General features: G+C 37.1%; 2 protein-coding genes across 2 annotated transcripts; one reads left to right on the top strand and one right to left on the bottom strand.

Annotated features, from left to right (window-relative positions):
- Nucleotides 1-211: 211 nt before the first annotated feature.
- On the top strand, nucleotides 212-8,004 carry Myd88. Its single transcript, XM_053768697.2, has 7 exons — nucleotides 212-513; nucleotides 1,058-1,275; nucleotides 3,097-3,284; nucleotides 3,708-3,873; nucleotides 4,310-4,457; nucleotides 5,160-5,304; nucleotides 5,800-8,004. The coding sequence occupies exons 1-7, from the start codon at nucleotides 389-391 to the stop codon at nucleotides 5,947-5,949; spliced, it is 1,140 nt and encodes a 379-aa protein (XP_053624672.1). The 5' UTR covers nucleotides 212-388; the 3' UTR covers nucleotides 5,950-8,004.
- Nucleotides 7,161-16,027, bottom strand: Elp2 (Elongator complex protein 2). The gene is made up of 12 exons (XM_053768686.2): nucleotides 15,761-16,027; nucleotides 15,302-15,590; nucleotides 14,881-15,090; nucleotides 14,570-14,788; nucleotides 14,045-14,283; nucleotides 13,489-13,633; nucleotides 12,858-13,055; nucleotides 12,113-12,223; nucleotides 10,172-10,337; nucleotides 9,515-9,779; nucleotides 8,960-9,183; nucleotides 7,161-8,392 (listed from the first exon to the last, which is right to left on the bottom strand). The coding sequence occupies exons 1-12, from the start codon at nucleotides 15,884-15,886 to the stop codon at nucleotides 8,275-8,277; spliced, it is 2,310 nt and encodes a 769-aa protein (XP_053624661.1). The 5' UTR covers nucleotides 15,887-16,027; the 3' UTR covers nucleotides 7,161-8,274.
- Between the last annotated feature and the right edge of the window lie 88 nt (nucleotides 16,028-16,115).

Here is a 16,115-nt window from a genome sequence, read left to right as displayed (position 1 = left end):
TTTCAGCATTAGAAAGGTACATTATCCAAGATTGCTACAGGCTATATATTATCTCAAAGTTCCCACGCGAGCGAAGTCCCGGACAACATCTAGTCGTGTATAAAAATGCTAGATAAATAATATCAGTACCTTGGCAAAAGTAGGACTACTTTTGCCAAGGTACAAAAGAAAAAACAATGCTGTCAATGTCAAATATGAAACTTCTATGATTGACAAAAGAAGTTGTCAAAAATGAAAATGGCAATCGCAGAAATTATTTTGGAAATGATTCGTGGTTTTTGTTGCTGTTTTGTATTTTTTTACTAATCTCACTATCAAATGGTGCCAGATGATTGGGAATATCAAAACATTGATTAGAAGGCCCAATATCTTTTAGCTGATAAGTAAAATGGCTAGTGATTTACAAATTAATAGTATTCCATTGTCATCTCTTAGCTTTGAGTTTCGGAGTATATTATCCTGTTTAGATTCCAAAAAAATATTACCAAGTGATGGACCAGACAGGTTACCAAGGTTGGTGATGTTATTTACTACTCATTTTATTTTGAAAAGTAAACTAATATTTTTTCTGTTCAGCAAGTTTGTTTTTCAAATCTAAACTTTATCTCTGCCACGGAATTCTGCGAAGAAGACCTAAGACCTGTTAGTGAACCATCTATTAACCATAACATTCAAAATATTTCACATCAACTTTCTGTCATTATAATTTCCAGTTTTCTTTTTAGAGAAGATATGTATTTTCACCTTGACTTTTACCTTTCCATATTATTTTTCTATTTTAGTCTAATCAGTATATTTTTGAGGTCAAGGTTTATCCATATTCGTTTTAAATTTCTTTATTTGCGTAAAGTGTCCAAGATTACATACATAGGTACTTATTATATTTAGTAGGTATATGAGTAGTTATTTTGCTTTTATTTTATTTTTATTCCATATTAGTAGAATGATCTCGTGTACAATGCTTCTTTCAAAAATAATTACTACTTTACTCATTTCCTACTAAAAATATAAAATTGGGATTGACTAAAATATTTGTATTGTGTTGATTCAATTTCAGAGACTGGAGAGGCCTAACCTCACTACTGAACATATCAATAGAAATAGTAGGAACCATAAGTGAACACCCAGAGAAAACGGGGAAAGTTCTCGACCTATGGATGCAGAGAAATGATGGGACCGCCACCCTCGGGAAATTGCTGGAATACCTAGAAAGACTGGACCGATTTGATGTGTATGATGATTTACTTGACCTAGTTAAAAGAAGGAACCTCTCACGTAAGTGTTAGAGCTATTTACTTATTATTACAGCTATACACAAGTGTACAGAAATAAAACAGAAAGCTAGCTACAATTCTCTACAGGTAGAAGAAAGGAGAGAATAAACAAATCTAAATAAGTGGACCAGGCATTGGCCAGATGATTAATAGGTACTATACTAGGTATACTATAGAAACAAAACGAAAAACATGTTGAAAAATACTATCACATTATTATAGAATAGATAATAAACTGTGATTCATAAGGCCTGATTTTTTGTTCATTCACATTCCTAATTCAAAGAAAGGCATATATTTAATAGAAAAGGATTGTATTTCACTTATGAGTAAAATATATTTTAATATCTATATATCTGGAAATATCTGCAAAGTATGTCAACATTGTTGTCTAAGATAATAGGCCAAATAAGCTCCAGGCCCACAGAAAGTCCACTTTCTGACATTTTATTGATGTTTTCAGAATTCTTATGCACAAAGATAATATCTTATTAAATAAATAAATATTTCTAAAAGTTGTATACATATAATTGTTTCAGACATCAGATAGATAGTTAAATAAGATTGAAGATGACTACCCTCACAGTCATCTAAGAAATATGGTGTCCCTTCTTTGAGTGTAGAAATACAGTTACATGTTCATACTATTATAGCAACAATAAAAAACTTACTCTACTAGATATAAATCCATTCAAATTTCAGACACTCACTAATTGATAGCTTGATCAAAAATTGTATTATAATTGAGACAACTTTAGAAATTTAGGAGATAATAGGTACTGTACCTTATCAAGTTTAATTGATAGCTATCATTTTAAGAGTATCAACCGAAATATTCACCTTGAAGACTAAGATTCTAATTGAATTTGCTGCGAGTTGATTGATTCAGATGAGTTAGCTCTCTGGGTGTTATCTACACTAGGTACAGTTTTTATGTAGATTTTGTGCTTCAAGATAACTTTTGAAAACAAAAGCTATGCTGGTAGCATTCAATGTGCAAACAGAACAGATTGATTTTTGCTGTATTTCTTCAGTATGGCCTCAGTTTAGTGAGTAAATAACTTATTAATCATTACTTGTAAAACATATTTATTTGAAACCAGTGACCCGACCTGGCTTCGCCTGGTTTAATAGGCTGTTTTGTGACAGCAACAGTGAAAATTGAATCAAAATCCATTGGGTGGTTTAGAAGAAGAAAGTTACAAATCAATGAACCTTTTTTTTTATTGTTTCAAGGGTTTGATTAAAATATGTTGTTATTGAGTCATTTAAATATGATTACTTGTAAGGTGTGTGTATAGTTATTAATTTTCGTATTTTTACGATGTATGAGATAATAACTGATGTCTGAAGCTAAAGCTAATGACTTGTTTATAAATATTTATGATTGTTCAAGTGTAAAAATAACACATTTATTAGCTTTTGCTCGTGTAAAAATAACACATTTATTAGCTTTTGCTCGTGTTACTGCATCTCATGTAAAACTTCCCTTATTTTCCCATTTCACAGGGAATTTTGTAAAATCCTCTTAATGCTACCCTACATAGTGTAGGGATATATAATATTCTACTATGTAAAATATAGTATTACTATGTACAATATATGTAATGTAGTAGTATATAAAATTCTGTATCTATATTTATATACATATTGATACAGCATTCATATTTTAAAAAGAGAATGTGATGATGAAATGAAAATATTTATTAGTACAAATACATACAAATTAACAAAAAATACTCATTACATTAATTATAGCAACAACAAACATAATAACAACAATGCCTGATTAATTAACCAAAACTAATTAATCAAATTCCAGTGTCCAACGCGAACCAAGTGGCCCTGATAAACAGCCAGCCGGCCCCGCAGCCACAGAACGACCTGATCACATTTGAGGATGTCGAAGCAGGCTACCCCCAGTTCTACGACGCGTACGTCCTCTACGCCGCGGAGGACTCCAGCTTTGTCAATGACCTCTTGAACCGGATGAGGACGAAAGGGTTCAAGGTATTATTGTATAAATAAATATAATATATAGGGACAAATAACACTGTTTAAATTAGCCCCAAAAAAGAGTTCGCGACTTGTGTTATGGGATACAATATATTTCAGGACAGGTCAATCTGAAAAAGATAATTTTCCAAACTTGACCTGACCAGGGTTAGAACTCGGAACCTCCAGGTGTCCGACAAGCTGACCATCAGCCCATGGAGGTCGTCTAAAACTTACTAACTTGATCTGTCAGAATCCGATAGAATGTAGGAGCCAAGAGTTGATGAGAAATTCCACCACTGAGTTGGTTCCAATTTGTATCACTGCGACACATATCATTTGTTAACGTCTTATCTATCTATAAAAATGCGATGGTGGCGCTAGTGTGTGTGTTAGCCCAGTCTTGATTCTAAATCGATTTCAAAATCTTTCCTCCAGCTATGCACAATAAACGACTTAGTCCCGGGGCACCAGACGCCGTACGGCCCCGTGGCGCAGCTGATCGAGACCCGCTGCCACCGCATCATCCTGGTGTACTCACCGGAGTTCCTCAACAGCCCGGACAACAAGTTCTTCTCCGACCACGCCCAGGCTGTGGGCATTGGTGAGTTCACAGGCCTACCACGAAATATACGAACACGTACCACATCACTAAAGTCCACATGCTGTCTCTTTTCTCATCTCGTGTAAAGAAAGGACGTGTGGATGCCATGACGTGGTCCGTGTTTTATGTTTCATGGTAACCCCTAGCCAGGCTCTCAGTAAGCCCTTGTGGCATGATAGGGACCAACTTGAATAAGTTTTTATTATCATTTATTTTCAACAGTCATCGTTTTGAAACGCCGTGGCCTTGAGAAACACTGTACAAAATATATTTATATCCCTTAATGGCGGGCTTATTGCTAAGCTATCTCTTCCAGCCAACCTTTGGATAAGAGAGGATGATAGAAGAGGTATAATTTAAAGTAATTTGTCGTGAAAAAGTGTCTGTTAATGTCTAATTTCTGAATTCGACTTAAACTTGAACAATTGTTTGTCAGAATCGAAGAAGCGCAACATTATCCCGATCATCTACCGCGAGTGCCAGGTGCCGGCCAACCTGCGCTACTACCACAAGCTGAAGTACCAGCCGCACGAGCTCTGGTACGACTTCTGGGAGAAGCTCAGCAAGTCGCTCGAGGTGCACAGGTAAAGATAAAGTAAAAAAAAACTGTCTATTAAGTTTCCAATCCTAATAATACTATAAATGTGAATGTTTGTTACGCTTTCACACAATATCTGCTAGACGGATTGTTATGGAATTTGGTACACGGGTAGAATATAACCTAGAATAATACATAGGGTACTTTTTATCTCGAAATTCCCATGGGGGCGAAGCCGCGGGGTGGAGCTAGTAGGCATAAACAAAACTACAAAAATTGGCGGAGACAGATTGTATTGACGTCCGTAGTGGTCACTACGCCTGTCCGCTGTATGAAAATCCAGTTCGAATTTTTGATTGTTTGCTACTTCGTATTTGTGTCCATCGGACCCAACGCCAATTTGCAATCTACTTCATTTGTCTAATGTCAAAAATAATAATGTTTATGACACTTGGGTGAAAATGACAGTGATGTATGAGTATGACCCGACTATTTCGGTGCTTTTGCCCGCGGCTTCGCCCGCGGAAATTTCCCACGGGAACAGTTATTTTTTCGGGATGAAATGTACCCCTATATCCTTCTCCATACTTCAAACTACATGTATGCAAAATTTCAAGAAGATTGGTTGAATAAACAAACTTTCTTTAGCATTTATAATATTTAGGGGTCTTCCTGCAGGATATTATTTGGCACTCTTGTAATCACATATCACCTTTATATCGCAAATTATTTTCTTGTATATTCCCAGAGCCATAGTCAGGTCGTCCCAGTCAGCGGTGAACATCACAGAGTTGATCTCGGACAAGGCTCCGGTGAACAATGGGTATCTGATGAACAACTCTCACAACCTCACTGTCAGTCGGACTACCATTAGTGATATCACTACTGATAAGGTTCCTATTTAGTTCATTTATATGGTAATAGCGATCTGGCCTTCCTTCGTCCGTAGTCGGATGAAGTTCGACGACTTTCGGGAATAAATTGTCTAAAAAATCTGTGATAACTGCGTCAAAATCAGTTGCTGATTTAAAAATAGGAATGTTTGTAATGTTAGCTATTTTACAAGCTTTTATTGAGTTTCCATCTGTCCCGATGTTTGTCTGTCTGTAATCAAATTTTGCAAGTAAAATTTCACCTACCTCCAATTGTTCTACAGAATTGAAATTTCGCACGTTGCTTCAGTTTCCTTGAATGCATTGGCATTATTATGATAAGCGTGACCCGTTGACCCAGCATCGGCTCCCGACAATGGAACTCGTTCTTTACAGCACGGACATTTTTTTTTTGTTACGCATTGAATGCTACAAAGACTATACTGACAACAATAAAAGCTCGTGGCAAAAATGTCGTTTTTGTGACCAAAAACAAACTTGTTTTATTGTGGACAGGTGGACATATCGGACAGCCGGTCGCTGGACAGCATCAGCCAGTCGTCGGGCGCCCTCAAGAGCTCCAAGCGCGGGTCGGTGTCGCGGCTGCTGCGCTTCTTCAAGCCCAACAAGCAGAAGTCCAAGCTCAAGTGCGCCGTCGACGCCTGACCCTCTGGTGTTTGCTGCGCGTGAGTCACGCTTGTGTCGGGGCTGAGCCAAAGAAAACTATAGACAATAAGTTGGCGATGCCAAATGAGATAGAAAATTTCCAGAGATGAGAGACAAAATATATTAACATTCTGTCCCGTTTCTTCATCTTGTTGAAGCTAAATATCTTTCGATGTGACGATGTCTATAGTTTTCTCTGTTTACATGTTGGGTCATACTCGTTGGGGTAGGGTAGCATATTAAACACCAGTCTATTTTTTAATACAAGATAGAGAAGATACATGTTGTGCTCTGCGGCGGAGCCGTTATACCTAACCTCTATAGCAAAAACGAACAGTCGTTTTGCTTCCTCGTACCAATCATGCTCAACAAGGGTTTTTTCATAGAAATATATTTTTTTTATATCACGCAGTACTTCTGTCACATGTCTTTGTAACACAATAATTTTAATGAATCGAATATTTCTGACATTGGTTCACCAAATGTGAAAGTTGGAAGCCGAAGTTAGCCGATTATCTCACAAGCTAAATGGATGTAGTCGCTGGTTACTGTAGCAAAGTAGTACAAATGCTTCAATGAATGATCGCAATCTTGTTACATATATGTCTTGTCCAGTCTTCATCCAACGCAAAGGCCGCTTTTACTATATATTTAATTTATATTGTAAGAAATATTGAAATATTTTATGTTGTATGTATGTTCCTTATTCTAGCATCAGATAATACGTAATTTCATTCTAAGTCCAATTTTCATATGTCATGTGCGTCAGGCCTATATACATCACAAAGATCCATCATCAGCCTTTCCTTGCTATTATCTGTGGTTGTAAATAAATCGCAAACCACGTTATTTTTCAGCTTTATTACATTAAACTTTATAAACAAAAATTACTTTATAAACATTTATAAATAATAGGGTTGATGACATTTTTTTTATTTTTATGACTATTCGAAGGCCCTTGATCATTAGAAACACCAGTGAAAAAAATACTGTGATAATGACAATACTTTCAAAAATAAAATCACACATTTTTGGACTCGTCCACACGCTCCGTACTAGATGATAGACTAACCTGACGTCACGATTGAGCAATATCTTAGCGAAAAAAATAACTGCGTTTGTTCAACAGCTAACTTTATTGTTGGGTTTATGGTGATGATAAGTTGTTACAAAATTTTAGCTTATTACGATGGTTGAGTTTATTTTAATAATTTTATTGTTTTTTTAAATGTGTTCCAACCAACTTGAAACCTTCGCATCCAGCGCCATTACTACTGTCTATAGGTCGGTCGGTATGTACAGAAGTGTACCTAGGTGTATAGTCTATAGAGCACACATATTTCTTACATACAATTTTCTGCCCTTGTCATCTACCCTATTATGTCATGTAATTTCAGTTTTAATGAAATATATATCTCATATATTCCATACTTTCTATTTCGTTCAAAGAATATGCTCTGAACTTCAGAAATTTAAATAAGGTTTATGTAAATTTTTTATGAGATAAGCTTATAAGTAAATGGATTATTTTGTATGAATTGTGTAAAAATATTAGTTACGTAAGGTTGAAACGTATATTCACCAAAAAGTTTTAAGAGAGATTTGTTATATATTTTTATCGTTGTTAAAATAAAAAATTGTTTGAAAATTTTTGTGAATGTGAAACATTCCTGCTAAATAGGCCTTTTTTAGATGGTATTTTTATACTAATAAAAATATTTTTATACTAATAAAAATATTTTTATATATCTAGTGAAGTACCTTATGGACGGTTTTTGTATGTTTTTATTATGAATTCAAACAGTTTTTGTGTCGCAGATTACAGAGATTTACATAGCTAAAAATCGACCTTAAGGTACATATATCATTGGGACTTATATTGATTAAATGTTGTGAAATTATTTTTGTAAAATGTTGATGTATTTATAAGCATTTGTTTTGGAGAAATTTACAATAACAAGAGAAACGTGCCTTCACAATATAAATATTTACAAGCGTCCTCCAGTAGGCGTATCTGTAATTAATTAATCTGTAAATAAACGAGATTAGATTTGTCGTCTGTTTTTTTATTAAAACGCTATCTTGACAGCGATACACTACCTATACTGATTGTTTATAAAATACTTATCTAGTTTCTAAGCTGATTTTGTGTCAGTTTTTCGTCGGTGGCGCCGCTAAGATTACGCCATCAGGCGGTGTAAACTGTTTTTTTTTTATCGTTTCAATGATGACTTTATAAAGAGTTTGTAAGTCTTCAACTAATCATATAAACTAAAAAGTCCTAACCAAACAAAAATAACAGTAATAAAAGTTTATTTATACACATCAAGAGATATCAATTTGGTGTATCCTAACAAAATGGTCTGCGGCCGCGCTCGCCAGCGTCAGTCTGCTTGAGGATGGCCGGAACATCAGCCGCTTGACTGCGAGGTGGTGAGCGGCGCTGGAACGGAAACATGATGGGGTTATTACCGTGTTTTGCTCTACACAATCGACAAAAACATTCTACATTCAACAAAATTGTCTACACAAGAGCCATTCATTACCCATTTTTACTTGCATCAACAATGTTTTGTGTATGTATTTACGTAAACAAAATGCCCCTGCGCGGGTCGAGGGACATCAGGGTCATACCATTCGGCATTTTCACAACTCGCCTTACGTTTTGTTTGCTAGATCAATTGCTTGGCTTCATTTACTTAAAAAAAAACACGTTTCAGACATGTTTTTAAATTTGTTGAATGTTACAAAAATAGTGGATACGCGGTTTCAGACATGCAGAAACATTAAGTTTGTTCTTGATTATGACACAACACGAGAAAATGCAGACTCTGAATGCCACATTCTATAAAAGCGAACTTTTAGTAATGAGATGCAATCACCCAATCACAGCGTGGCATTGTGCCGCAACGACAACCATAACGCAGTGTGATTGGTTGGCTGCATCTGTAGTGATAGTGATTTGCTCCGCGAATTGTGTAGGTGGAAAATATGTGATGGTGGTATGTACCTGTTATTCATCTCGTGAATTAAACTCCAACTTGCACCATCGAACGCGTACAACCTAATTTCTCCGGATTCAACTCCGACGGCGACGATCCTAGCGCCATCTATTATAACCGGCGCGAACGCTAACGCTGTCACTGAAATGTTGACTTCAAGCGGTTTGCCCAACAGTGCGTAGGAGCCTAGCGATGTTGAAGACTGAGTATCGGTTTTTGACCACACACATACCTAGAAAATTTGTAATCTTTAAAAACAGTCTTGTTGTCGAAAGCCCCTACTTATCAGATACCTCCAATTATTTAAAATAGGCGCTAATGGAATCGAAATAAGAGATAAAAAATATTAAAGATATGTATTGATAACTCAAGCTTCAGTGATTAGCTGTAGCTTACATTTTGCTAGTCTATTGATTCTTTCTCTCTCTCTCGTGTGTGTGTGTGAGAGAGAGAGCTCCACATAGATCTATATTAGAGTATGTGTAAAGTAAAGGTATTTCGAGATGAAAATAGATTTTCTGATTGGTTGAAATTTGAAATAAATTTGTGCAGAATCAACTAACCTTCCCATCTCTAGACCCCGTAGCAAACATACTGCTATCATGCGCCCACGCACAACACCAAATTATCCTCGTATGTACTCCATTGGTTTTGTCTGTACTCGCGATCGTTTCGAAGAAATTTGAGCCTTCTTTCCTGCGGTGTAAGGTCCATCTTCGGTCGCGGGAGACTGAGAGGAGGTGTTGACTGTCGGGTGAGAATGCTAGTTGAGTGACGGTCAGTTGGTGGGAGACGAGCTTTTGTATTTGCCGCCAGTTTGATGTGTCCCTGAAAGAAAATAACTGTGTTACGATTTTACCATTGTAGCAGTAAGTTGGTAACACACAGGGCATATTTGCCGATTGTGTTATGTAAAAACACGCGGTGCGTGTTACATTATCACTATCCGCAATGGCCTTTGAGGCCCATCTCTCAAGGTCCATCTTGTCCATTTATAAGGAAGGCCTGTGCCACAATGCTTTTTAAATGATAAGAAATTTGTATTTGTATAAAACTGAAGCGGTGGTGGTGTAATGATTAAGACACCCTTACACAGGTCTCTCGCATCCTACTCGTGCTATATGGAGTTTGGATACCAATCTGACTCATATATTATAGTAGTTTTCATAGGCCACCACTTGCTTCCGGTGAAGGAAAACATCGAGATGTCACAAGCTCACCAGAGCACGGGCGCGGCGTGCGCGACGAGCGCGGCGCGCGCAGCGCTGGCGAGCACGTCGCCGCGCGGCGCCGCGTCCAGCGCGAACACCTCGCTGCCGTGCGCGTACAGCTTCTGGCTCTCCGGCCAGAGAGTGTTCTGCATCAGGGTCTCCTCCGTCGGCGGCTCTTGGGGATTCCATACAACGGGATTTATTCAATACAAACAACAACATTGTTTTTTGTTGTGGTGTTTTCACTTTATGGCAATCGGATGTTCATTCATTACGCATAATTATTAATTACATTACAATAGTGTACGCAACAACTCATTCATTAATAAAATAGTACGTCAACACTCACATAAGCGGATTGCATAAGTTCATAGTGAGTAGCGTAATAAATTCCAATGTAACAGACAGGGAAAGGCTACATCAATGAAAATTCAATGAACTTCTATATTCCTGGTGCAACGAATGTAAAGATGGCCGAAGAATTCGTAGTGAATAGCGTAGTAAATCGTAAAGTAATAGACAAAGACAGATATACAACAGACAGAGAAAGGCTACATCAATGAACTTCTATACTCCTAATATAACGGATGCAAAGATGGCCGAAAACTCTAGAACTACTACAACAAAAGAAAACAGAAGGCAATATATAGATCGCAGCAAGAAGGAACGAGACAGGAATAATCGAATGCTCCAGAACCAATTACAAGCCTTCCTTCCGCACACACACGCAGAACAATAGCCAACATTATAGAAACGCCCATTTTGCAATAGGTGCGAAAGAGAAGTAAATACATCCTTTACGCCGTTTCATTCTTATAGCACCAGACAAACATCATAATCTTCCGCTATAAGTTCGATTTTATTCTAAAATTTTCTTACTGGAATCTTCTACAGTGTTCCAACAGGAAATTGCTCGTCGCTGTCTGGGTATATAAGAATCTCCGAGTCCTTCGACAGCTCAGTTTTTATTTTAACAGTTCCAGTCTACAGTCTCTTGGAAACAGTGGAGTACAGAAGAAATAGTTATAGTGAATAGTGAATACAGTATTCGGTTATAGTAATTAGTTTTCAGTCAGTGTCAGTTTCAGACAGTTTTTGATTTTACCAGTTCCAGTCTACAGTTTCTTGGAGGAGTACAGAAGAAATAGGTATAGTGAATAGTTCCAGTAAACAGTGAATACAGTTTTCAGTTATAGTAGTTATAATAGTTTTCAGTCAGTTTCAGTGATAAACAGTCAGTTTTATTTGAGCACAGAAGAAACAGTGAACAGTTTCGTTAAAGTTAACAGTTATAGTAAACAGTGTTACAGTTTCAGTAAACAGTTTTCAGTTAGTGTTCAGTCAGTCTTTTAGAAACAGTGTTAGACACAGTACAGTGCAGTGATACCAGTACCCAGAGAGTGCACAGTGATTATTAAAAGTGATAGCATAGTTCATCGTATTAATTACAGATAGAGACAGTGTATATCTATAGACAGTAATTGATAGACAGAGATAGATTATAAATAGAATAGTGCATAGACTAAGAATATAGTATAGCATAGTTATAGACAATAAATCCTGGACTGTGAAAAGCCGTGCATTTTCTTACTTCTATTTATTAGTGAACCTATAGTAGTGCTAAAAGACACCTAGGCGAGTCTACGATTAGCCTGTGTCCTGCACAAATAGAAAACAAAATTTATTGGAGTGCGTGCGTCTTCAATACTGTCGTGTCTTCCAATGTTTTTGCAGGTTATATTCCAATGAAATTTATTGAAATCCGTTCAGTAGATTTTGTGTGGTCCTAATTCGCTTATTAAATCTCAGCCCATTTTCCGTGTTCACTCCGACATTAGATCAACTGATCTGATACTTGTATAATCAGCCGGTTTCTTAACCAAGCAAATTTATTTTAAAATTTTACGACGGATTCTGAAATACATTTTCTGAAGAATAAAAAATAATTACCATGCAGGACAACGGGTACGAAATGTCCATCGTTGTCGTCATCGACCTCTGCATCTGCGAATACGGCTTTATTTGATAGACCTAGAGATGGAACTGACGCGCCTTCCGGACCTATAAAAAAACACTACTTAAATAATAGATCTTTTTAAAATGCTTTTGACATCAACTCTGTGGGGTTGAGTTTTCACACAAGGCGTCAACACTAGGTGTCTTTTATCACAGCCCTGTCTTCTCCCAAATCCCAGCGATTTTGAAGCTATCGCATAGTTCTATGGTGGATAGTTTTACGTGCTGTTGACGGTACATCAGAAAAATACAATTGGATTGATTGGAACTCTGAGCACCCTCTAGTCTTTTCATCTGATCAGTTGAAAAGAAAAAGGTTCTTACTTTCTCTTAACCTATGTCCATCTCCGCTTGGTTACATGTCTTAGTCGCGAATATTACTTTTCTGTTTCTTTCTCTGTGTCATTTTATCCCACACCTGTATCTTTAACTATATACCGAGTAATTTGGACGTAAAATACTATGACTAAATAATAATAAAGACGAAACTCTTTTTTCTTTTAATCCTGTCGTGTACTCAACACGCCAGGATGAAAAAAATGTATTTTTGTATTTGAAAATAAAATTTAAAAATTCATTCAATTTCATTTCAAGTTTTAATCCTAGCGTGTTGTGTACACGCCAGGATGAAAAAAACAGATCTCGGTCCTGCTTTTACATAAAAATACAGTAAACTCACTTTTAGAATCTTCAACCTCCAACTCAACACCAGTAATGTTCTTGAAGTTTGTCAGAAAGTTGTTTGGGGCCTTGAAGATCCGGACCACCTTCTCTTCAGCCGAAGACGCGAAGCAGTTGTTTGGCAGCATGGCAAGCGATGACAGGTCGTAGCCGTGGACTTGCGGCCGGGCTATCTCGTGCCATTCTGAGCCGAGACCTTGAAAAAATATGATTTCCATGCAAAAAATGTATGACTATATATAGAATAAAATAAAGTTGCCCGCCTCGTCTGTCTGTTTCTAAGGTTTCTTCTTTCATACCATGTAACGGATTATGATGCAGTTTTCACTGTTATCTATTTATTTAAAGGTTTATACACATACAAAACAGCCCATTAGATCGTCTGAAGCTGGGTCGCTATATAGTTAATAATATACTGAATTTGTATTATATGGATCTAGTAACCTGAAATAAATAAATGTTGTTTTATTTATTTTTATATAGTGTACATTATAAATTATTAATGGGAATCCATATTTAGGATTACGCACAATATGCATATGTACCGCAAAAAAAAAACTATCACATAGGCGCATGCGGCCCAGGACCTACGGAGATGACTGTTGCTGAAGAAAAGTAAAGTTCAGTACCGCCAGGCCTGGCCCAGGGCGCGTGCAGCCGCGTGGTCTGGTCGGCGCTGACGCTGACGAGCTCCCCCCGCGCTCCCCACCGCACGTCCTCCACAGATCCAAAATGGCCGCCGCACACCACCGACGGCTCCCATTGGCCCGATTCCTGTATTTCACATTTGAAGAATATAGCTTCGAAAGGATATAATCCACAAGTTTTGGTGACGCAACAGCTATTATCTATTTGCAAAGCTAGAAATCTCAATACTCAATATTTTTATTGCATGCCATAAAGTTGGTACCATCTCTTTATGTAACAGACCAATTACCCTAATTCATCATCATGAATTTTATCTCTATGCTGTTCAATAGCATATGTATTTTTCAGGATAGGGGAATCACCAGAGTTTATTATTAATACCATAATTAATATTTCAACCGATTTTTTTCGCTATAACTAGCGTATATTAACTTGCGTGTATAAATTTACTATGCCCATGGTGTTGTTATGTATAATTTAAATTTTCAAAATTTTATTTAGAATGGTAAGAATTAAATCTTGCGTGTGTTAAATTACCTTGAATAAGGTCCAAACATGAAAAGATCCATTGTATCCATGGCCAAGGAAACTTTCTCCATTGGGCCCGAATCGGCTGCCATAGAAACCTAGACCGTTTCCCCCCACTTCCCCCACTCGGACCCGTTCGGTCCAAGCGCCTTCACCTTCCCCCTTCAGAGGGGAGGACTCAGGCTCCCAAATTATGAGGGTCTTGTCGAGAGAGGAGGAGAGTAGGCGGAAGACTGGTTGCCTTTTATCTAAAAAGAAAATAACATGTATTCTATAGTAAACAAAGTATGACTGAAATATATAACCCTTGCAATCGGGTGAAAAGAGATCAATTTTGGAACAATTTGTAATTTTACTGAAATTATTGTTTTCAGAGTTCATTTATGTATTTTTTCAGGTGTCTTAATGTTACATACAATTTGTTATGGCTGAAAAATAATTGTCTTTACTAAAATATAATTTCTTTTTTAATGTAAATCAGCTTCACAAAATATAAGTGAGTAAAATAAAATTACCAATTAAAGCATATTATACCTTTATAAACATAAGGATGCCACTGGACCCCATACACCCACCCTTCATGGCCAGCCAATACTGCTTCGAGCTTCACAGACCAATCACAGCCGTATGCATGAAACAGTTTCTCTTCCACTCGGATCTCGCTTGAGGCTTTCTGAGGGGAATGCTGTTGGATGCGCCAGAGTCGAATGTATGTGTCTTGCGATGCTGATGCTAGGAGAATAGCGTTATTTCCTGTAAGAAATCAGGACAGTGTTTTCACTTTTATTTTTCTGTCTCATTTAATATTAGCAGCCTGTCATAAAAAAATCTTGAATCCTTCTTACCCACATCCAGAACATCCATGCCCCTCACCCAATCCTCATGCCCTACCAGTGTATGTACTCTGTGGTACTCCTCTCCAGCAAACACATGTATCTTGTGATCATCTAGTGCACAGAACAGTAAGGGTTGGTTGACAGCGGGCAGCAGGTGAGCGTGGAGGGTGAGGCAGAGGCCAGTGTTCAGGTTAATTGACTGCTTGAGGATTGTGACTCCTGGAAAAATGTCTTGATTAAATAGACACTGCCTTTGACTAAATTTACTTAAAATAAGCAGCTGTTTTGTGTTTCAATTGTTATATATCTTCTATTATATTTTTAATATTAGTTATAAATTGTATCTTGCAATGGTGTCCATTATGGTCGTACATCATACCTTTGGCTCTTTTGTACTATTAATTACTTATTATATCAATATCAAACATACCGTGACATCTCTCCCAGACTTTCACCACGGAATCAATGGCAGCAGTATACACAACCAAATCATTCCTGGTATAAATTCCATAAATACACGTCACACCCTCCTTATGTCCTGTCAAGGTAGCTGTCACCTTCCAAGTTCCCTCCTTCAAGGTCCAGATAGCAGCTGTTTTGTCTGCCGAACATGACACCAGCTCAGTACAGGTTCCGTCTGATTTACGGATCCATTTTACTGAGTTGACGGTAGAGCGGTGATGACTGAGGACTGTGAGAGGGTCTCTGCCTTTTACATTCTGAAATGAACATATAAAATATAAGTACCGAAATATTATTGTATGTAGTTTTAGGAATTGATAGATATCATATTTTGATCCTAGGCAGCAAGAATAAGATTTCAAGCACTCTAGATAGTATTTATATACACTTTTAGGTACAGGCAAATAAATTATGGTATCAATATTACCGTATCGTAAATAACAACAGCGTATGAAGCCCCAAAACAAATTATTCCTCCATTGTTCCAGTCTACAATTTCTGGAGTACGATTGCAAGCAACGGATGTATAAAGCTGGCTTACAGAAACTTTCATTTTTATCACAAATAAATTTAAATCAAATGCAGAAAATTTAATTATCGAGGCAAAGACAAGACAGTTCCAACTAACATGTTTCGCAAGAACAAAAACAAAGTTTGAGGTTAGTTTAGTCAAATAAATGTCATGTAAATATGCGAAATATGCGTTCCGAATTACTTTAGGTTGGTCTGTGGGTTGCCCGTACGCACGCTCCGTCAAATAGGTACCTAATCATGAAAATATT

The sequence above is a fragment of the Plodia interpunctella genome, chromosome 3, assembly GCF_027563975.2.
Source record: "Plodia interpunctella isolate USDA-ARS_2022_Savannah chromosome 3, ilPloInte3.2, whole genome shotgun sequence".
Classification (NCBI taxonomy): domain Eukaryota; kingdom Metazoa; phylum Arthropoda; class Insecta; order Lepidoptera; family Pyralidae; genus Plodia; species Plodia interpunctella.
This window is presented reverse-complemented; position numbering and strand designations above follow the sequence as displayed.